Genomic DNA, 23,506 nt, shown 5'->3' with positions numbered 1-23,506 from the left:
GGAGGAGGTGATGCAGCTCCTCCTTAATTACAAAATAGATTACCTTTATTTTGAAAACGAGTTGGTAATAATTAATTGTGTCGGTGGTAACACGGTATTGCCCTGCCTAATTGGTGACATTGTCAGGTCAAACATTTATGATCTAATAAATGACCTTCTGAATATGATCGCTAATTAGTAAGACGATCATCCTAGCACTGTTATAACGAAACGAGATACATTACAATTTGATACCAGTTCGCTGTAGCTTGTTTTCCAAAAAAATGACGCAATGACCTAGTACAACGCCAAGAACTTACTAATATTTTATTGTTAACCGTGTTTGATGTTGTATTGTTTTATGTTTCAAACCTGTTAGTGGCGGAATTTATCGCTGTTGGTTTTGACTGAATAAAATAAAATAAAATACTAATAGATTTACTGATGCACTGTGCGCGCTGCTGTTGTGCATTGTATTAGGCCTAATTATAATCGTATCATGATTCAATTATAATTGCGTTGACATGACGTTTTGATCTAAGCAAATAGACCTATTAACGTAAACAAGGTAAGCAAAGTGAAGATAGGCTAATTTCGAAAATGAAAAGTATAGGGCATGGAAATAATTCCTCTGCATAGAGATAGATAAAGGTTTGAGATTATATATATTGTACAGAGAAGCGACCTAATTGGCAAAAAAAAAAGTCGGCCAGAATTTGGGAGGCACGTGATTTACGTTTTGTTCAAGAAATTCCGCTCAATTATGTTGTGCATGTTTGTAAAGTCATTCAAAATTTGATTGAGATTTAAACATAGGCCGTATAGTAGGCCTTCTGTAGGTCTACTGTAGGCCTGCGATTTTATTTTAATAAATATAGGCATTTGGCCCTTGTAATGTATATTAACTATTTCCGAGATACAGTTTTGTTCTTAATAACTTAATATAATTCACAATAAACGTCAAGTAATAACATTACAAAACATTGTATCCGACGCTGTATACAAGGATTCTAATTTGTCAAACTCCAGACAGAGCGTTTCTAATACAAAAAAAGACGATGCCAAATATGGTCATCGCATACCTACACGCATTAGAGGGAAAGATAGTGTTAACTTATGACGCAAGTTGAGAATAAAGTAAACACGAGAAGAAAGTGTATATGAGCGCTTTTAAATATGTTCTCATTTTGTGCGTGGCTCTGGTGAACGAATATGTAAATTTACGAAATATAAATGCAAAATAAAGAAAAAATGCTTGTTGGCATATTATTCCTTCTGAGACGACAAAGTGTAAGTTATAAACTATATTTTTATTTAAATTTTGTTCATAATGAATGCACTCAAACTTTGAAAGTAAAATAATAAAATATGATATCCTATCATGCGCGCGCGATGGACACAAAATACGCGAAACACAGATACTTGCCTACAATGCAACGTAGTAGAGGATGATGCCCATTTCTTTTATGAATGCACTGAAGTAAAACCCTTATGGGAATATATTAACGTTTACACCATGCACAAATTTGGGATCGAGGCAAATTATCGAAACATTGTACTAGGTACAGGAAACAAATATGTAGACCACATGTTCTCTATTGGATGCTTTAGCGTTTACAAGGCACATACTTTGAAAAATGTAAACAAATGGACCGGATCATTGTCTCGTCTTTTTATGGCGGAAAAAAACAAAAGATCTTACCTTAACCACCTATTATAATTTATATTGATGTGAATCTGATTATTTAAAATATATTACATAATAATGTTGTATAATACACATAGGCAGTTTCATTTTACCTTATATGAAATATAAATAAAAAAAAAAAAAATTGTATAAATTAATATTGAAAACAAAAAAGAAACGTAACGCAACATAAGTAACGCACGAGAAGATAAGCAAACAAATATAACCATGAGACATAAAACTAGACACAGGAGTAAGAAAAGCATTTTTAATATTTTTGTTTTTGTTTTTTTTATTCGTATTTTAAAATAATGTATATAATCTGTATATAGGGTATAAATGAATTGTATGTCAAAAATACTACCGAAAATAACTATACAACATTAGTAAATGTATCTCATACAGTACATTTATTAGTTAAGTGTTCACAATGTTAGATGTTGAGAATTATAGAACAAAAAAAATACTAGAAAATTATGAAAAAAGTGGATAACAGAAAAGAAATAATGCTCTGATTCCAAGAACAGTAACGTTGATAAAATAAAAATAAAAAAATATATATATATATATATAAATACACCAAACCAAACAAAAGTAAGAATAACAATGAATAGTTATTATTATTATTAGAAATAATTGTATTAATCTGTTGATGAAATGAAATGAATAAATAGTGGTTAACGCCACAAAAGAGAAAAAAAAAAAAAAATACGCGAAACGCATGAACTTTGCGAGCTACTTTGCGAGCTAATTTGCTTTGTATTGAATGTTCCGAAAGGCGTAGTTGATATTAAGAAGTGCCATACAGATCTGAGTTTGTTTGTGTAGAAAGAAATGTAGGCCTATCCTACAAGAAGAAGACCCTTAAAAAGATAACATACCAAACATACTGACCTCTGTCGTGACTGAGAGTTACATTGCACGTTGCTTTATTGATTGAGGAGATTAATTAATGCAGATCCATTTACAATTGGTTAATTTAATATTCATATAAGCCTACATAACATTATTCAGTCTCTATATCGCGTGGAATATTGCAGCCGGACCTAAATCATTCAAAAAATAATTCTTTGAAAACAAAGTAATGATACTCCCTAATTTGGACCTGCAATTGCCGCATCTAGACACTTTGGTTAAGCGTTGTGGAGGTAGGGGAGATGCACTTACACGCCTGCCTACCTACTTACTTCATGGAAAATGGAAAATGTACAATGTAGCGAGTGGTAGAAATTTTTAAATACTTTTTAAAGCTTGAAAACTCGCCTGGCCAATCTACAATTCATTTAAAGTTAAACATGGTGTGTTAAAAAACTATGTTCGGGCCGAAAAATGTCCATACATAGGGATTTTATATTGACTTTATGAAATTAATTAAATTCTGACATTAAATTCACGAAATAACAGCTCTATTTTCTCAAATTTTCTTAGCTTAGCTTTGGTGGGGTTGAAGTCTTGGAGACTCTTGTATATTTTGTCATATTTAAAATTGTGCCATTTTCGGCCAACAGCAGCTCTATTTAAGAAAAAACAAGACAGCAAACCATGTTATCCTACGTGTACGGATTATTAATGTTATGTTTGTTTATAATTATAACCTCATACGAATCCGTTGTAGACGAAGTGAAGTCTTCATCTACAAGTTTCAACTGGGTATCTTGCTGCATTATTGGTCTTTTTGCAGATAACTACTCCAACTATAAACATTAAGACAAACACACCTCTAATAGGTACAAATATAATATAAAATAAAATATGGCTCGTCTTGGTATGCTGGTGGTCTATTTCGGCTGCTGTCTCATTATGTTCAGAATTGGTGTTATCAACTTGTATGACATATGACTCTGATCCATACACATCATACGAAGATGTCACATGACATACAAGCACACTGTCAACCATGTCATCAGTGATGGTCAAGTTAAAGTACGAGCTATTGACCAGTAAATTTGTATTGTTCATAGTCCATTTGTATTTACATTTTGGACAGTAATGTCCGGTCTTGCATTGAAAGACAACTGCATCTCCAGCTTCAGAATTGTCAGATGTGGAAATTGTGACATTTATTTGAACTTTTATCATTACGGTTTTGCAATACGCTCGTTTAACATCTTTAAGACGAGGTTTTGTGCCTTTCAACATACAATAAATGTGTAATTCATTGAAATCTTCTTTGACTAAAAATTCATTTGTTAGTATCAAATGGGTGATATTATTGCTTAATTTTGGTTTTACTGCCGAAATATTTCTGGGAACTATATTCCATTGTAGTGTTGAAGAGTTAGCAAAAATCTCTTCTACAATCCCTACGATACAGTTCCAAATAAGCAAATCTCCAACAATGTAAGATTCTTCATTCAATTGACAAGTAGGTGTTGGAAAGACAACAACACTGAGTGTAGCAATAGCAGATAATTTGAGAACGACGTCTGAGCTATTAACAACATGGCAGCTATACTCTCCAGCATCTAATAAAGTAACTTCTGATATGCTAAGTAAGCATGAATCATGCTTTTCATTGAAGTCAATCAGACATCTCTCATGAGTTAGCGTATTGTCGTTATGTTTCCAATGGCATGTTAAACCTTGCGTCCAGTCTGAAAACACGCATAGGAATTTAGCTGTTCTTCCTTCCAAAATAGTCTTATCTTTTGGCTCGTACAAAATACCGAGATCGAAGCCCGACACGCATTTCAGCATCAAAATGATAGTGTAAGCTAAAAGATAGCTTTCTCCTAATTTACAATACATCGTACTGGGCGTTGTAAAGTACTAATTTTAAGATCGCTGTACCTTATAGACCTACAATACGTTATTAAAACATATTATAAAGCTGCATATCCATTACCTTAAAAGGTGTGTTATTAGTGATGAAGGTAAAAAAAAGGCAATTCAAAAGTAGTTATACACACATACATCATTATACAAACATTATACGTATTAATAAATTAAGTTTCAATTTCACTTTTCTTAATAAAATAAATCATGGCAAATGTCCCATTTATTTGAATAGAGTGTGCAGGACTCGAAATTTGCAAACGTTTATTGTAGGATTATGGACATTTGTTCACGGTAACATCCAGAACTAAAACGACACTCCGAAGGGGCATACCACCCCAGCCTACTGTAAAATTCTCCATCATAAAAAGATTTCTTAAAATTATCTCCTATTATCTTATAAAAAAAACTAGCTGGTATGAACATAATAATAAAAAGTGGTCCAGAATTGGGACCATGAACCGGATTGCCTCCACAAATTTGGAGTGGTCGTTGATCAAATATCTATCTGTGGTTTTAATTTGTTAAAGATCTGGCAATAACTTTTTGAGTAATCCGGCTAACAAACAGAAAAACAAACACGCGATCGACTACATAACCAATGACTTTGGTAAAACTGCAACTGAATAATAGAATAAGACACTGAATGGACTGAATATTGAATAAGTCACTAAATGGACTGAATATTGAATAAGTCACTGAATGGACTGAATATTGAATAAGTCACTGAATGGACTGAATATTGAATAAGTCACTGAATGGACTGAATATTGAAAAAGTCACTGAATGGACTGAATATTGAATAAGTCACTGAATGGACTGACCATTGAATAAGTCACTAGACTGAATATTGAAAAAGTCACTGAATAGACTGAATATTGAATAAGTCACTGAATGGACTGAATATTGAATAAGTCACTGAATTGACTGAATGTTGAATAAGTCACTGAATGGACTGAATATTGAATAAATCACTGGATAGACTGAATATTGAATAAGTCACTGAATGGACTGAATATTGAATAAGTCACTGAATGGATTGAATATTGAAAGTCACTGAATGGACTGAAAATTGAATAAGTCACTGAATAGACTGAATATTGAATAAGTCACTGAATGGACTGAATATTGAATAAGTCACTAAATGGACTGAATATTGAATAGTCACTGAATAGACTGAATATTGAATAAGTCACTGAATGGACTGAATATTGAATAAGTCACTGAATGGACTGAATATTGAATAAGTCACTGAATGGACTGAATATTGAATAAGTCACTGAATGGACTGAATATTGAATAAGAAATTAAATGTACGGATAATTAATAAATGAATGGACAGAAGATTGAATTAGCCACTGAATGGAGTACCGCATATTACCTGAATAGGTACGTACAAATAGGTACAGTATTACATTTGCTTAAATCTATATACAAGTTTGAGATACATATTATTTTATCATAAACTTGGAATATATTTAGGCCTAATGTTTCATATTTTTTTTGTTTCTTTTGTTTTTTAACGGGAAACTAATTCGATTTGATTTACTTTTTACTGTATTTTTTTTGCTGATGTTTAAGATAAATGAAATGATGAATGAGCAAATGAATGAATAAATAGATAATGAATTTAATAAAACAAATGAACGGTGAGAGATAAATACTTTTAAGTGCATGAACGAAAGAACGTTTGAAATAACAAATAAGCAAAACACCTTTTTTTATATAAAAGCAACTAAAATAGGCCTACATTTAAAAAAAAAAACACAAATATTTAAACAATAATACCAGTGCAGTAAACATAGTATGCCTGTTGGAAAAAAGAGTATTGTGAACAAAAGTGTGTGACAAAAAACAATTAGATAATTTTGTTAATTATCGATTCTACGAAGACGACAAAGACAACAAAATCATTTTTGGAAGACGTGTTTATTTGAATTTTAGTACAATACATTGAATTCAAAGCGTTTTATTCTCGGCAAGAAGACGAGCAATATCGACGGAGTCGGAGATTTGGTGTCATATTATGAATACATTCTTAACAATACGACATTAATTTTATTTAAAAATGGAAGTTTAGCTAATTGACCTAAATGTCACTGAAATATACACACTTGAGTTTCACTCATTAAAATATAATACAGGGATGACATCAAACGCAATGTGAAGACACGCGATCTAGTCGTTAAACAGTTTACAAACTAATGGGTATTTACATATTATGTTTTAACATTCAACCTTAATCCCACCCGTCCTCCCTTTATCCTCATTCTTCCCTCCCAAAATAAAGAATATAAAGCGCACAAACTGCCAAATTGGCAGCAGTGCTCTAACAGTTGAAACAATTCACAACAGTAACATTTGTGCTGTATCATAATTATTACCCATTGTTTTAAAGAATAAATCAAACAAAAACATGTTTTTGCATGGTTAATAATTAGTGATAAATAATGCAGTGGAAATTTCTAGTCAGAGCCGTATAAATATTGGCAATTGTTTGTCATAAAAAAATAGAATAATTGTGAACTTTACCACCCGCAAGGGATGTCCTTTACAACAGAACATCAGTGCTGGAAGTTTATTTGTAATATCTACCACTCGCTTGTTGGTGACAAGATAGTCAAGTGGAGTGTCTTGACCAATCAGATCTACTCACACTAGAATCGATTTAAACTAATTGCCAAAATATTATACAGCTCTGGACTCAGTGAATATGCTCTGAATCGATAATATTCTGATTAGAAAGGTACAATGTCAAAATTAATATTCCACTGTGCTGCAGTAACATCAGTTTCTGCAGTAAACTACATTTTGTTTATGGTCATGTGACTTATCAACTACCCTGAAACAAAAATAAAGGCATAACTTTACTGCAGTAAAACATATAGCTAGTTACTGCAGTAGTATATTTTTGACATGATCCCTCCAAAAAACTATTAAATGTGAATTGAAGAGCTACAAACAATTCTAGAGGTACCTCCATGTTAAAAATAACACTTCATTTTGTTTACATCATCTTAATTATTATTCTTCACTCGAAATGACGTCAAGAGAACCGTATTTGAAATTGTGAATCAGAATTTATATTAGTGATCAATAAGTTTAGTAGAAACATTATTTAATATAACAAGTGCACATGTATCTTTTGTGTAATGTCATGATATTGTATTTGATAAGATTTTATGAATGAAATAAATAGCGATATATTCTTTATTACTGCTTATCAAGGTAGTAGCAATATTATTATATCATAGCTATTCCTACAATGGTAGGAAATATCTAAATTGCAACTTACAGAACTCAATAAATGATTATAATTCATTTAACTTTTAAATTGTTTTCCATTTTCTATATAAATCAAACTCAATTCTATAAAAACGTGCACGAATTACGACTCTGTATAAAAACCTTAATATCAAAATCTAATTAGCAATAGCATCTTTACAAAAAAGGTGGAGATTTGGTGGACTTTAGTACATAAAAACTGGACGAAAAAACAACAAGAAATGTTCTGTTTAAGAACATTTATGATACAGAATGTACACCAGATTCTCAGTGCCAGATTCTGGATTTCTCCAGTATCATAGGAATATTCCATAATACAGCATCACATGTGTTTGACATGTATGACCTAGTATCATATACCATGACCCCAACCTTAACCTTACATGATACAGGCAGGCAATACATGTGATTCAAATGAGATGCTGTATACCAAATATTCCTATGATTCTGGGCAAACACAAAGAATCTGGTGGTGTCTTGATTTTTAAATAGGAAATCAAAAGGAAAGATCAAATTCATATTCAATGTCTAAAGATCAAATTTGTGTGGAGGAGTTGTACTACATTACGCACACTGCATAGACATTAAGATATGCATTGAAGTACAAATTTAATCAGAAACGATAAATTAATCTGTCCATAGTTTTCCTGAAATATAAAATCAATGTATTTAACATGTTAACATGAACATTATCACTAAAACATTTTCCAGACTACTTGCGTGTTCACACAACTATTCACAATCTGGATCTTTGTGCTCATAAAAAATAATACAAAATTATTCCTGATCAAAATACAAACTTTTTCTTGATTTGTGAGGTTACGAATACTGTACTTAAAAGCAACGTTCCTTTATAAATAATATCATTAAAGTACTGAAGAAAAGTAATATTAATGTTGAAATCTAGCAGAAATTTATCGAATTACATTTTGTTCCTGCCAAAAGTAAATAATAATAATAATATCCTCTTGTGCATATTTAAAGAGCATTACTATTATTATTATTATTATTTTTGTTATTTTTTCCTGAAAATAAACAATAAAATATAAAAAAACACAGATTACCTAAAAGATCTTCGGTACTTTGGAAGGATTTAAACCCCAGACTCTTGAATGAAAGGTTAACTACTAGCTGTCTCTCGTCTATTTATTAAACATAACAGACTTTGTCGGTGGTTGTATCCTCTGCACTGCTACTGTCTGTATCATCTGGAAGGATTTGAACCCCAGACTCTTGAATGAAAGGTTAACTACTAGCTGTCTCTCCTCTATTTATTAAACATAACAGACTTTGTCGGTGGTTGTATCCTCTGCACTGCTACTGTCCGTATCATCTGGAAGGATTTGAACCCCAGACTCTTGAATGGAAGGTTAACTACTAGCTGTCTCTCCTCTATTTATTAAACATAACAGACTTTGTTGGTGGTTGTATCCTCTGCACTGCTACTGTCCGTATCATCTGGAAGGATTTGAACCCAAGACTCTTGAATGGAAGGTTAACTACTAGCTGTCTCTCCTCTATTTATTAAACATAACAGACTTTGTCGGTGGTTGTATCCTCTGCACTGCTACTGTCCGTATCATCTATTAACGATTGCTTCTTTTCACTTGCCGTCAGTTTATTTTGTACCATATTCACTAACATTGATGAGTACTGTTCTAACAAAGAGTACGTTCCAGCCGACTCCAGGTCACCACCACCATTAAGTTTAGAGTGCTGATTGGTAGGTTTGAAAGACTCAAAGTTTGTGATGGAAAACGGAGTGGGAGAATTGTTACCGTGTCTGACCGGACGTGGGGATGAACGTAAAGATGGAAGAGCGTCTTTGGCTGATTGGTCCATTGTTTGAAAGGTGGAAGAGAACATGTCAACCATTGATTGGCGATCATTTTCACCAACTGAAGTGGACGAACTTTGAACCTGAATAACAAAATAAATAATAGATGGATTTAACATGTTAAGCATGCCAAGAACTTTTCAATGGTTTACTGTGCCAAGGAGGAAAACTAGATGAAGAAATTGATTATTAAGTTACATCTGCAATGAGGAAGGGTTATCTGGTGTATTTATTTCTGGCTGTTTCTGACTTACTGTACTTTCTGGTATCTCCGTTAAGATCCAGCCAAGGCATGGTAATTTTTTCAGTAATTTAAAAGGCATGGTCATTTTTTCAGTAATTTGCCTTTGGATTTATCAACTTATACAGTACACCTATCTGCATTAAAAGCATAACAAAACCCAACAGCCTCAATACTATTAATCTTTTGTCCAAAAAGAAGTACAGTATTTCAAGGATTTATTGTTAAAAGTATAAAAATTTACCGTTTTAAACATTTCCAAACATTTGGAAAATGCAGACTTCATTTCATTGATAGACTCCGAGAAGTCGTTGATGCTAATTTCATCTACAAAAGAAAAATGTGTATTTGTCTTAATCGTTTATTATTCTTTTACTTCTTTATACAAATTGAAATCAACTTTGAAAGCTAAAAAATAAAAATTCTTGATCTCGCTAATTTAAAATAGATTACCTTGTTTTGTTTCAAGCGGTGTAATTGTTGTCATTTCAGTTTCTTGCTTATTAACATTATTGCTAATTGTCTTTGGAAGTTCATTTATAGAATTGCTTTCTATAGAGTCATTCACATTAGAAATGTCACTTGGAATTTCCGATACACGAATCGATGCATTCTTATTTAAAATACGACTGGCTACTTTATGCTTTGTTATCCTATCAAGACGTTCAGGACTAACTTTGGTGGAATGCATGTTACCCGGCGCTGTTCCTACTTTATTCTTGATGATCGTGTTTGTGTCTGGAGGCGGCATCATTTTCTTATCTAAAGAATCTTTGGTTGAGTTGTCATCGCTACTACCATTATTATTTGCATAGTCACTTGCTCGCTTTTCTTGTTTTCTTTCTCCCGTGGCCGGAGAAGACCGGCTACGCATGTGTGGTGGGCTTCTACTTTTTTCTCGCGGCAGTGGGGTTGATCTTGGTGATTCTGGACGGTTAGAAGTATCCGCTGGTACTTCAGAATTCAAAGGTTCAGAGTTCAAAGGTTTAGAGTTCATGTCTAATGTCTTGTCTTCTTCTGAGACGCTTCTACTCCTTCTCCGTAAAAATTTGGATTCATTATCAGTTTGTGGAATTTTCTTATTTAAAGTCGATAAACTATCTGTTGATTTGTAATATGAAGAATTATTTTTTCCAGAAAGATTTTTAGGATCGATTTTAGGATCACTTTGTCTTCGTGAAGACAAGTTCTCAAGTGATTTTCCTTTTGCAATCTTTGACGTTGGCGACTGAGGCGGTGTTTTTGAGGTCTTCTTTGCCATCGAGCTCATTGTTCCAGCTTCATACGATCGTTTTGGTCTGGACGGGGTTGCCTGCAAGTTCTGTTCAGACCGTGCACGACGTTTAAGCTTCGTAGTTGACTGATCATCAATTTGTTTACGGTCTCGGCTGTGACTACGTGTACGATATCGCTGGACTAACTTTTTGGATGGAGATTTTGAGTTGCCATCGTCCTCTATGTCTATGAAAAAAGGTACAAAATAATTTTGTAATGGTACCAGTGGAAAACCAGTGTCATTGTATTGGCAGTAGTATCATCAGCTACAGAAGTTGTAATGGTAGTAGCAGTACTAGTAGTAGTTTAGAAGTAGTACAGTGTTCATAGTAGAAGTGGTAGTAATGTTAGTAGTAGTGTAAGACACAGTAGTTGAACAGTATTAGCATTCGTATAGTGTAGTATAGAATATAGATGTACTACACAGTAAACTCTCCAAATACCGGAAACCATTGGTCTGGTCATGAAGAAATAGTATTTATCCATGCTCTGGTCTAACATATCTGTTTTTGGTTTTTTTTTATTCTGGTATTCCCAATGTGTTTTTTGGACTTGGAGAGTTGACTGTATTAATAGCAACTGTATAATTTGTAGTACTGTAGAGTAGCAGCATTAGTAGTAGAAATGAGAGTAGTAATCGGAAATCATCAGTACTAGTATGTTCAGTAGCTGTAGATTACCATCAGAAATCATAGTAGTATAGTTAGTAGTGTTAGTAGACAGCAGCATCGGTAGTTGTAGAATATTTATTAGTATTAACAGTGGTAGAATGTTAGAAGTAGTTAGTAGAAATGGTAGTCACCAGTATTACTGTAGTATTAAAGTAGCACTATAATTCATAGTAGTAGTTAGTAGTATTAGTAAGCAGCAGCATAGTGTCTCAGAAGTTGTAGAGCAGTCGTAACAGTAGTAGAATGTTAGTAGTAGTATTAAAGTAGCACCATATATAATTCATTTTTTAGTTAGTAGTGTTAGTTAGTAGGTAGCAGCATAAGTGTCTCAGTATTTGTACAGTATTCAATAGTAGTAGAATGTTAGAAGTAGTATAGTAGAAGTGGTAATGAAAGTCACAAGTATTACTGTAGTAAAGTAGCACCATAATTCATACTGTAGTAGTTAGTAGTGTTAATAAGCAGCAACATAAGTGTCTTGGTAGTTGTAGAGCAGTGGTAGAATGTTAAGAGTAGTGTTCAAGAGGTATCGGCAGTACTGCCTTTATTGCTTAAGCTCTGTCTACACTATTGAACTTTATGTGAATACAAAAAAATGTGTTGTGCCCATATATGGACATGATGTCATATCACTATCATATTTGGACATATCACTACCATATTTAGGTACATCGTACTTTTTTTGTCAAACTAGTTTGATAGTGTAGACAGAGCTATACTACTAAAGAATTATCAACACTATCCAAAAAATATTTTACTTACCTTCCGGTGACCTAAGGTCAGTCATAGATTGTGCTTTCTTCATATCACCTGTTCCTTTACTTCCTCTTCTAGCTTTCAATCTATCCATTCTGTTCTTACTTGTATTAGATACTTTTTTTTTCTCATATCTATTTTTGAAGTTCTCTTTCTCAGTGTCGTTCAAAGGCGGCGAATCCTCCTCAGTGGTTGTGGATGAATCAGACAAGTTTCTCCGGTGGTCTGGTGTGACATCACGATGGCAGCCTCTTTCTTGCAACACTCTTCCATTGGTATTCTCTTGTGTGATAGTACTGTTATTTATGATCTTTTTGTTATTGCTTGGTGAGACATTTTTAAGTTTTTTGATAGAATCTGTATCTTTTAAATTATCGCCGACTCTTTTGAGTCCAGCGTCCCATACAACATCTGGTTTCTTTGTAGAATTCCATCCAAGCTGTAAACAAATTGTAATAGGTTTTATTGACAAAAATATAATTTAAAAACCAAAAATATGATGTATTATATTACTAGAGAGTGAACTTCAACACGATCCAGCTCTCAATCCAACCAATATGGCATCATCCTTAATCAGTCAAGGTACGGCAGAAGTTAAACAATGATCACACCTATGATATTAACTCAGTTTTTCTAATAAGGTTCTTATGAATGAAATTGCAAAAGAAAGGAGTAATTTATTCAGAAGATTTTATTTATTTTTTAGAAATGTAAGCCTTTAAGAAAGTCTGCTGGATGAACAGAGTTTACAGGAAGAATCACAAATGATTAGATATAATTGTTTTAAAATAAAGCAAAAAGTGAAAATCTTGAATATGAATCATTCAACAGGGAGTCAGTGTTTTAAAAACAAATGTGTTGCTAATAGGGAGTGAAGAAGGAACTTTTGTAATTTGTAAATTCTACAAAAGCAAATTATATTGTATTCAACAATCACAGAGTTGTAGCTTCTACAAAAATTAAAGATTAATTTTAATTGGAGATCAACTATAAAATTAATAGTTATAACAGCAATGAATACTATATATTGATTAACTGCTGTAAACAATATTACTATGTTACTTTGCATTAATTACCATACTATATCTATTGATGTTTATACTACTATAACATACAGTTAACTTTTAGATCAGAGAGTTAAATTAATTTAGATGTTTTGCCTAAACTTAGAGACCGAATACTTAGTTCTTTAAGAACACATTCTATGTTAATAATTATAAACAAAAAGTGGGATTCAAATAAAAAATATAACAAAAATATTCATATGACACATGTCCTTCGCTTTCTATTACATTCTTCATTCTTTTAATTTATTGTTACACTTCAAAATTTACAAAAAGACAAAACAATATAGAAATAATATTTATTATTTCACACAAGCAAAAATGCTCTTGCATGTGAAAATATCAAAACAAAATAAAATATTTCATACCATTGTGTTGTAAGTGGAAATAACAATTGTTTAGTAAAAATGTGGAAAATAAATATAAATATTTTTTAGTAAGTGTAAATAATATTAATAATAATAATAAAAAGCAAAATATTAATAATATATGATTTTGTTTTATATTTTTAGTGTGGAAATGTTTTGCAGTTTCCTCAGTGAAGAATGTGAATATACTGGAATATACTATAGAATTGGTTTGAATATAATTCAAACATATGACAAACATCATGCATGGAATATGGAATGTGTTAGAGAGTTAATAACAAAAATAATAATTCATTAAAATCCAAATTAATCATATTATTGAATAAACAAAAATATTAAAATAAAAATATTAATAATTATGAAACGGTGATGTGTTTGTTAGAGCACTCTTATAAACAATTTTAATAAAGAATACTTGATCACTCAGAATTAGGACACCATGCATCAATCATACTGTAATAAACAATAAATGAATGTTTTTCTTGCTGTTTATATGATTTGTAAAAACTACCAGATCAATCTCTAAGACTACAGTAAACATTCAAAGACCAGCAGAGTAATGAAAAAAGAATAACCACATGTTGAATTTATATGACATATATGCAATACAGTAGAACACTCCTTGTAAAACACCCTATTAAAGGACGTAAGCGCAACTCATTTACCGATCCAAGCGATGAATTATTTGAACCATCGCTTGTCACTGTGCTTTCGTCCTTTGGTAACCAAGCTTAAGTGGACACTCATGATAGCAAACATTCAGGTGAAATTTTGTTGGGTTCTGAACATGTCCTTTTAATGGTTTTTTACCCTAAAGTAAAATCATGAGTGGGTGGAAATTTTGAAAAAAAAAAGTGTAATCAAAAGGTTTTGAGAATGACAGGGGCAACTTGAAATATCAAGGTACTGAGTCATGACTTAACCCCAGCACTATAGGAATACTAAATAAGTTTTCCTATTACTAGTAAAAATGTGAACAATTTACATACAAATTCAACAAAGGTTGGATCTCTTTTCTTTTCATACTATTTATAACCACACCAATGTACAAAAATGACATCACACAAAAAGCCTAGCAACAAGATATAAACAAAGCATCGCAGGGAATATTAGGTCCAATATGTGTGAATTGTGTGGCACCACTTACGGCTTGTAGACGTTTCCTAGTCTCGTCAACGGCCCGCGCCATTTCTTCCTTTCTTCGCTGTAGGTACTAATACATCACACAACAATTATGATGCAGACAAAATGAATAACATAAACCTTCTATTATACTGTACTAATTTTACAAAAAATTCCATACAGCAGCTCTTCCCAAGCCTACCATCTACAGGATGACAAGACATGCCCCAGAATAGCATATACTTATTAAAAAAGTCTTTTTTCTGTAACATCAACACGCATTAAAGCACTGCACATGGTTCCCACTAGCTTACAATATATACAAATAATGCATGTTTATAAGTGCAAGGGTACAATTATTTTCATGAGGTGAAAATAGAACGTGTTTTTTTTTCATATCATTTCATTTATTTGTCTTAAACAGTAACAAAATAATAAATACACAAACATAATAAATAACAGCCAGAACATGAAACAGGGCCTCCCACAAATGAACTAAATCATATTATTTATTCCATTGCATGAATATAAAAACGTGTGGGATGGTTGTTTTGCTGGAGTGTCAGTAGTTCTTCTGGTTTAACAGTGTTTACTTATGTACAGTTGTGCTGACCTTACATTGTTTCATATTAGTAAAACAAAATGTGCTTAAAACAAAATGTAGAACATTATATTACGTTTCTGTATAATACCATATAATAGTAATTTATATTAGTTATACATACCTCGCCTGTGCTTACTGGTATGTGAAAGTTGATGGAAACAGGTTCAATCCGTCCTCTATGAATAAATTATACAAATATTTTATTATTTGTATATTGTAAAACTTTAGATTAGAAATGATTTTATGGAAAATAGGATTGTTGGAGCTAGGCTCTGGACAGCTTCAAGTCACTTATCAAAACACACTTGTGTTTTTGACAGTGCCATTCGAATGGCGCTATACAATAAACATTATCATACCTTATATTACTGTGTTGAGCTTTTGACAAGAACTTTGATGACAAGCTCAGTCTTCCAGGGAAATCTAACTCACTGGCGAATTGGGCTTCAAATTGGGCTTCAAGTTGCTCCATACACTTCCCAAACAATGCTTTCTCTTTGAATATGTAATTCTTTTTTAGGAACTTCTGATCATCCTCGTCATCCGGTGTCTGAGGGCTGTCTTTATAGCCATTCACTTCAATATTGTTAGATGGTGATGATTCCTGACTTTCATCTTCGTCTTCTTCCTCCTCATCATCCTCATCATCATCAGAGTTGTCGGCAATGCCACCTATAATAATGCCATGTATTTTATTATGTATTTTATCCATAACTTTCCAAAGCTTATAATCACAATTTAATGTTTTAAAAACATTCCTAAAGCCTTGTCTAGACTATCAAATTTGTTTGACAAAAAAAGTGTGATGTTCCCAAATATGGTAGTGATATGACATCATCATGTCCATATATGGGCACATCACATTTTTTTGTCACATAAAGTTTGATAGTGTAGACAGAGCTTAACACAGAAAATATAAGAACAAAAATCATTTTGGATATGAATTTTGTGTACAATAAAGTTTTAATCAATTAACTTAAAGTAAATTGAGTTTTAACTGTAATGATGAACAAAAGGTAACAGAACTAGAACAAATAATAGTTTGCAATTTTAATACATTTCCTAACCATAGATATAATTTTTGGTTTATTTTTTTGGTGCAAAATTCTCCTTTGTGTCGCTTTTAATTCCCTTACATATGAACACTTTTCTGTGATTTTGAGTTCTCTTTATGAATGGAAATAGACATACAGATGAGCTACATACAGAATCACATATTTTGCTGAGACCTTTCTTTTACATAATCCTATGTCTGTGATCTCTATGGATGGAAACAAGTACACATAATATAAAAGCTAAATACAGAATAAAGTTTCAAGTATTGGTCATATCTTTGTTTTACCTGTGTCTTGGTCTCCTCCGGTTTTCTCCTCTCGTGAACTTTTCCGTGATTTCCTTCCAATAAATGATGTCTCTGTTACTTGAAATGATGCACTAAAGAAAATAATAATTAAAAATACAAATTATTAATTCAAAGGAATATAGAAACTAATAACTCTTAACACCCTCAACGTAATACAGTGGAACAACTTGATCTCCATCAACATAAGGTGTTGAAAAGTCGCTATCCAATCTTGATTTGGAGTTCTGTATACCCACATGTGTGTAAATTCTTGAGATTCACTAGGTGATGAGAAAGGGGTATAAGTTTACCTGTCTTGTGCAGATGATGTGTCACCAATAGTAGGATAGATAATTATGGATGTCTCATTCTCATCATCATCATCATCCTCTTCATCTTCAAAGAACACTTTCTCTTGTTCTTCCAAACTCTCCAGCAACAGTGCTTGATCGTCAAGAGATGACGCTGGTTGCCACTGGCTGCTGCCAGAAGTTGGATCATACTGTATGCTGGAATCACTACCTCTGGATACGGTAACATTGCTGTTTGTCTGTTAATAAATTGATTCATATTCAATAATAAACAGCATATCAAAAGACTAAATCAAGTTTTAAAAAATAATTTATTTGACAAGACATGAAATACAAGAATTAAAACTAGAACCATACATTTAAAAAATACAGATTTACATTATCAAAAGCTGTATTGTATGGGTCAGATGGTAACCAATTACCTGTAGTTCATGATGTTGTAGTCCAAGTACTTGCTCAGCTGGTTGAAATTCTTCATCCTTAATATCTAATTCCTAATAAATCAATTTTACAACAATTATTGTAAAAATAATTAAAATATTTCTAAACATTTGACAATAGACGGTAATGCACAAGATTTTTAAATGGCAATTGCACCCTATATGTTGGATACATTAAAAAATTTTTATAGAAAGTATCATTTATTTTTTCAAGTTGGGAAATCGGAATTCTATAAGGAGCGAAATTTGATGTGGTAAATAAATACAGGTTCACATGTTACACTGTATCAAAGAATTCGCCTATGATACTGTAAAAATTACACATAATGTACCAAAGTCAGTGGTATACAATACAAATCATTGTCGTGTTATGAATGATAGTTATTGATTCAAATGACAGATTCTTTACCTCATCGTCATTCCCATTTTTATAGTCTTCATCCTAAACAAACAAAATAAAATTTGTTATATTAATTTTGTTTTACCAATTTTCTTTACAATTATTAATTTTAGTATTTAATTTAGTTATCATATTCAGAAATAGCTACTGGACATTGACCACAATAAGGAAAAATTGTATTAATGGACAAATACAAGACAATTTTTGAAATACAGCTAATCTATAGCTATTTATCAAACATAATTTAATTAAAACAATTAAACACGTGACACCACAAGCAGTAAAGCAATTTGTTACATTATACAGAGTTGTTAGTTAGCAAACAAAACAAGACGTTCATATTTAGTATGCAACTGAAACTGAGGTTCTTCCACCATATTTTACACTTACAGCCCCAATATTCATACCACTACAGCTTAATTATTTTCAACCTTATGTAAGAAAATAATTATTTACAGAAACCGATAAATAATGTGGACTAGTTTTATTTTAAAATACAATTTATTTGAGTGGTTTATGAGCAGTTAAAGCTGGACACTGTAAACATATAGTAATATTCTTCCATAGATGGTGGAACTTAAGTCTCACATACTTTGTGATGAGTAGGGGGTTAACCAGGTGTTCTGGTATAATGCGAAACTGAAGACAAAGAAAGACAATTAAGTAAGCACTGTAGAGGAAGAATGCAACAAAAGCAATGGCACTAAATACAATGAACACTACAAACGAAATGCAAGTTGATATAATACAGGTTATTTATACATAGCAATGTTAATATAGTGAAGATAATGATTAAAGCATGGCAAACACACAGATATTATGACATGGTACAAAACAAACTACACTGGTTCATCAAAAGTTATGGTTTAGAATAGATACTCTATCTTCACACTGTATGCAGTGAAGTAAATGCAGAATAGATGTTATGGATGGATTTTCAGGTAAATTAATTTTTTATAAATGGCACCACAAAAGCTTATTTTAGTCGGATCTAATTTTCAAAAATATGTTGATCATTGAGAGATAATTTCCTCATAAAAATTATACAGCAACAGGAAAACAAAAGAAAAAGACCAAACAATGAATAAGCCACATTCTTCACGTAGTCATTCTTTATATGTTGAGCTTTTTAAAACTGACTTTAAAACACTGTTTTATAAACATTTTCAAATTGACATAACATAAAAAGCACACTTCAACATAAATCACATTAACATATTCAGTAGTTGTTACCTTCTTAACTATTTTCTGTGGAAGTACTGGGACAGGATCGTTACACTTTTTTGCTAATTGAGACTAAAATGAAGAAACCAAGCAATGAATTTCATACTGTGTTAGAAAAGCACTCACTTGCAATGTTACAATGTAATTTAAATCAAAAGAAATTATAAATTCTGATATATTGTGGAAGTCTATATTTAAAATTATCCCTAAACCATAGTTATTATAATAAATTTCTTTGAAGATATTAAATAAATTATTTATCATTTGATAAACATTATGAGGGGCTATATAACATAATAGTATGTGTTTGTGAGATATATGCATATACAAATAACAGCAGCCTAATGATAAAGTTCTGGGGCATAGTTTAAGTTTGGGTGAGTTGAAAATTAGGACTCCTTTTGGTCTTCCAGAGTTCACTATTAAGGCCCATTTACACTAGGACGATAACGATCGACGATAAATAAACAAATATGCATTGCTCATACATAAAACAAAAGAAATCTAAAAAGTTTTTATTCTAGGACTATTTAGGAACCATCTATGCTTCCTTTGATGAAAATGATATTTTCAGACGTCCAATCAAATGACGTCATGATTAGTAAGAGCAATAATATCGTGACAATACAACGATATTTTTTGTTTATTGATCATGACGTCATTTGATTGGATTTTTAAAAAATATTATTTTATCAAAGACAGCATAAATGAGTATTCTATAATTCTAGAACAAAAACCTTTCTAAATTATTTTGTTTTATATAAAAAAAAATGCATGCTTATCTATTTATCGTCAATCGTTATCGTCCTAGTGTAAATGGGCCTTTACGATCATTACTGTGTGGTTTAGAGTAAATATGCCTTTAAAATATATATAAAAACAATATATATGTTCATGAATATCATTATTCATACTTACAGATATGTTAGTAATGATAACACACCATGAGTCAAACCTGAGGCTGTATGCATGGGGTGCAGCATGCTGATATATACCATAAGCCAGCCATTTCAAATAATTAAAACATTACTTACAGTAAATAAGCTGTTTAAGAATTCACTCACTTGATCAGATATACTGTCAGGCTCTACAGTGTATCGTCTTCGATCTAAGAACAAGACAGATTTGATTTGGAGGCAGAACACTAACTTTTAATACAATCAATTCTCTAATACGCCAATACAGGACACTCCTGGGCTGGCCTATATTGGTTTCCCAGAAATTCTGGTATCTGAATGTGTTTTCAGTGGTCAGTTTGGGACCTTTTTAAACTGTCTTTCAAACTTTATTTGACAAAAAAATGTAATATCACTACCATATTTGGGTACATCACATTTTTGTCACATAAAGTTAGAGTGTAGATAGAGCTTGAGAAAAGTCTAGTTATGGGAGGGGGTTTCCAGTTTTTAGAGAGTCTGGTTTGTAGCGTCGACTGTACATTAATTGTAATGATTGATATTTTTTCCTTACCCATACAGTCATCAAGATTCAACAGAATACTTTCATTAATATCCGACTTGACCTTGAAGCCCTTGTCTAGCCTCTGAGCCCAGCGACCTTTAGGTTGTGATGGACTGATGTATGTGCTAGGGCTAGCCTGGTCATCTTGTCCCATTACCTACAAATTGTCACATAAAATATAATATTGGCAGAAGGTTCAAATTCAAAATTCAAATCTTAGTATATAACTTCTTAAAAAAATGGACAGTAACAAAAGTGAAGTAGTTTTGTGGTAAAGAAACTTGTTTACAAATTTTAAGATCACTGTTTACAGCATAACATTTTCTTTGGGTCGCATTCTGAAAACTGTTTTGAAGAACACTAAATGCATTAATTTTGGCACCAACAAAATATATATTACCTGTTTCTTTGCCCATGATGGTAGTTGTCCAACACTGAAGCGATAGTCAGGAGAACTTTCCGCTAATATAAAATGCAATTTTCAAAAATTAAATCAGTGTAACGCAATGCCATTCCCATTTAGAATTAACGCCTTATATTGTAAGGTCTTTCAAAAAGTATTCTCAATACTTGAAAACAGATATCCAGTATACACATATCATATACATTGTGTGGAACATTAAATGATGACATGATGAATAGTGGGGTACCTACTCTGGTGTTATGGTTGAAATCTGGTTACAGAAGTAGAGTCTGCTGTACTGATCAGAATTCACCTGTACCCAGTATCGCACTATTTGAGCTGCAAAGGGAGTATCACAACAAGAAGGTGATGCATGCAAAATATGAGAACTCACTAACCTTTTAGTTCTGTTGTTCTGTTATGTTGTAATTTAATTTCCGATGACAGCAACGACTCGGTTGCTGGTTGAAATAACGTATCATCCACAATAATGGAACTACGGTGATTTCTTTTGGTAGTGTTTTGTACTTGATTCGGAAGACTTGCTGGTGGTACAATATATGTTTCCCTCCTTAAAAGTAAATGAATAACCTTTTTAAATTATTTAACACCTCATTTCTTCGGCAGTCTTATGATCTTATCATCAGACCTATAGTAATGGTTTTTATGGCATTCTTTTGACCAAGAAAAGTGTTCATATTAGGTAGGTTAGAGACTAGAATGATTGATAATAATTTAACTACTAATTAAAAAAAAAAAGTTTTAAAAGATGCTCATGGGATCATTTACCTTTCTACTATCATCTTTGGTATTGGATTTTTCAATGCTTCAATCTCGGCAAATCTGGATTTCATTGAGTAGGTCATTCCCCATGGCAGTTTCCACACAAATATACACCTATGAGTAGAAAGATCAAGGAGCTATACAAATAGCAAATTTGGATCTCAAACAAATGCATAATATTATAAAAATGTTAAACATTGTGCTCATAAATGATTATTAAAAAAATAAAAACTACACTAACCCATCTCCTGACACCGAATACAGATGTTTATAATCATTGGAAAACTTTATTCCTGTTACCAATTCTAAATTAAAAAGTTTAAACTTTATAAACACAATCTCTGTTGTTGAATAAATGAACAAATTTATCAATAAAAATAAACATGACAATTATTTTAGAAAATAATAAGTAAAAACTGGCTCAACATCCCATCTGAAGTAGAAATTTATAATAGTAAAGTATCTTTATTAGGCACTTTTCCCCAAAAAAATATTCTTCTTAAAATTAAAATATTTAATATGACATTAAAAAGAAATAAAAATTCAGGCAAATGTCGAAACTGTACGTTAACATATAATATATTTGTTATTTTATGATAAAAGTCAGGAAACATGACTGGTATTATTATATGTTTCATCCTTGAACTTAAGATTAATTAATTAATATCTGACACTAATTAATTAATAGAAACTAATTAACCACAAATTAACAATAGTATATGTTTGTCCTGCTTATGGTAAACCCAACAGTATAAATAACACTGAGTAAACAAAACAAAAACAATAGGTAAGATCAATGGGACAAAATCAAGGTAGAAGAAACACAGCACAATGCTATGGGTTAAACAACGTGAACACAATATGTAAACGATCTTTTATTGCTCTGTAACAGATGTACGAGAGATAGTTATCGCATGCATAAATTATTATTTACTGAAAAAATATTATTTGAATTTCTTAAAATAAATTTGCACTAAAAGTAGTAAATAATTTAATGAATTTTTTTCCAAATAAATAATTTAATTGTAAAATGTGATTGACATTTCTTTCAAGTTGAAAAAAAATAAATTAAAACTCAAAAATTTAAACTAACCTGCATGGCCAACCATAGTCGCCAAACATTCACCACTATTGAAGTCAAAAATTGCAATTGATTTGTCCGAGCAACTGGTGACAGCATACAATCCAGAAGGATCAATTTCAACGCGGATTAATGTGCCATCTTCGGCTAAGGCCCCTTTGTACGAATTTCTTATTTTTCCGGTTGCTAGATGGTGTATCCTGGGTTAAAAAATGGAAGAAATATTATAATACTACTGTATGCTAGAAAAAGTTTCACAATCAGATTGAATAAGGTGCTGCGGATTGGTGAAGATTTTCATCAGGCAGTGTATGCAAGCTGTGTCCTTCCTGGTATAAAAGGGTAATTTTTTGGTATCAGAGTTTGTTCCTCAGCAACAACTAAAAAAATTCACATT

At 31.9% G+C, this 23,506-nt stretch overlaps 1 protein-coding gene across 5 annotated transcripts in view; it reads right to left on the bottom strand.

Annotated features, from left to right (window-relative positions):
- Positions 1 to 6,351: 6,351 nt before the first annotated feature.
- The window catches only part of LOC140059844 (uncharacterized), a 43,927-nt gene continuing 26,772 nt past the window's right edge, over positions 6,352 to 23,506 (bottom strand). For 2 of the 5 annotated variants that reach the window (XM_072105788.1, XM_072105787.1), the window contains exons 17-35: positions 23,122 to 23,309; positions 22,270 to 22,333; positions 22,035 to 22,142; positions 21,644 to 21,816; positions 21,243 to 21,304; positions 20,852 to 20,999; positions 20,446 to 20,489; positions 19,391 to 19,453; positions 18,167 to 18,199; positions 17,740 to 17,811; positions 17,318 to 17,556; positions 17,007 to 17,098; positions 16,024 to 16,336; positions 15,786 to 15,840; positions 15,086 to 15,151; positions 12,513 to 12,945; positions 10,258 to 11,265; positions 10,049 to 10,131; positions 6,352 to 9,646 (exon numbers count right to left, since the gene is read on the bottom strand). In XM_072105788.1, the coding sequence (XP_071961889.1) occupies positions 9,251 to 9,646; positions 10,049 to 10,131; positions 10,258 to 11,265; positions 12,513 to 12,945; positions 15,086 to 15,151; positions 15,786 to 15,840; positions 16,024 to 16,336; positions 17,007 to 17,098; positions 17,318 to 17,556; positions 17,740 to 17,811; positions 18,167 to 18,199; positions 19,391 to 19,453; positions 20,446 to 20,489; positions 20,852 to 20,999; positions 21,243 to 21,304; positions 21,644 to 21,816; positions 22,035 to 22,142; positions 22,270 to 22,333; positions 23,122 to 23,309 (3,640 nt within the window). In that variant the 3' untranslated portion in view covers positions 6,352 to 9,250. Of the gene's footprint in view, positions 9,647 to 10,048; positions 10,132 to 10,257; positions 11,266 to 12,512; positions 12,946 to 15,085; positions 15,152 to 15,785; positions 15,841 to 16,023; positions 16,337 to 17,006; positions 17,099 to 17,317; positions 17,557 to 17,739; positions 17,812 to 18,166; positions 18,200 to 19,390; positions 19,454 to 20,415; positions 20,490 to 20,851; positions 21,000 to 21,242; positions 21,305 to 21,643; positions 21,817 to 22,034; positions 22,143 to 22,269; positions 22,334 to 23,121; positions 23,310 to 23,506 lie in introns of all 5 variants that reach the window. The other 3 variants (XR_011847260.1, XM_072105789.1, XM_072105790.1) reach the window with 3 other exon arrangements.

The sequence above is a fragment of the Antedon mediterranea genome, chromosome 10, assembly GCF_964355755.1.
Source record: "Antedon mediterranea chromosome 10, ecAntMedi1.1, whole genome shotgun sequence".
Lineage (NCBI taxonomy): Eukaryota > Metazoa > Echinodermata > Crinoidea > Comatulida > Antedonidae > Antedon > Antedon mediterranea.
This window is presented reverse-complemented; position numbering and strand designations above follow the sequence as displayed.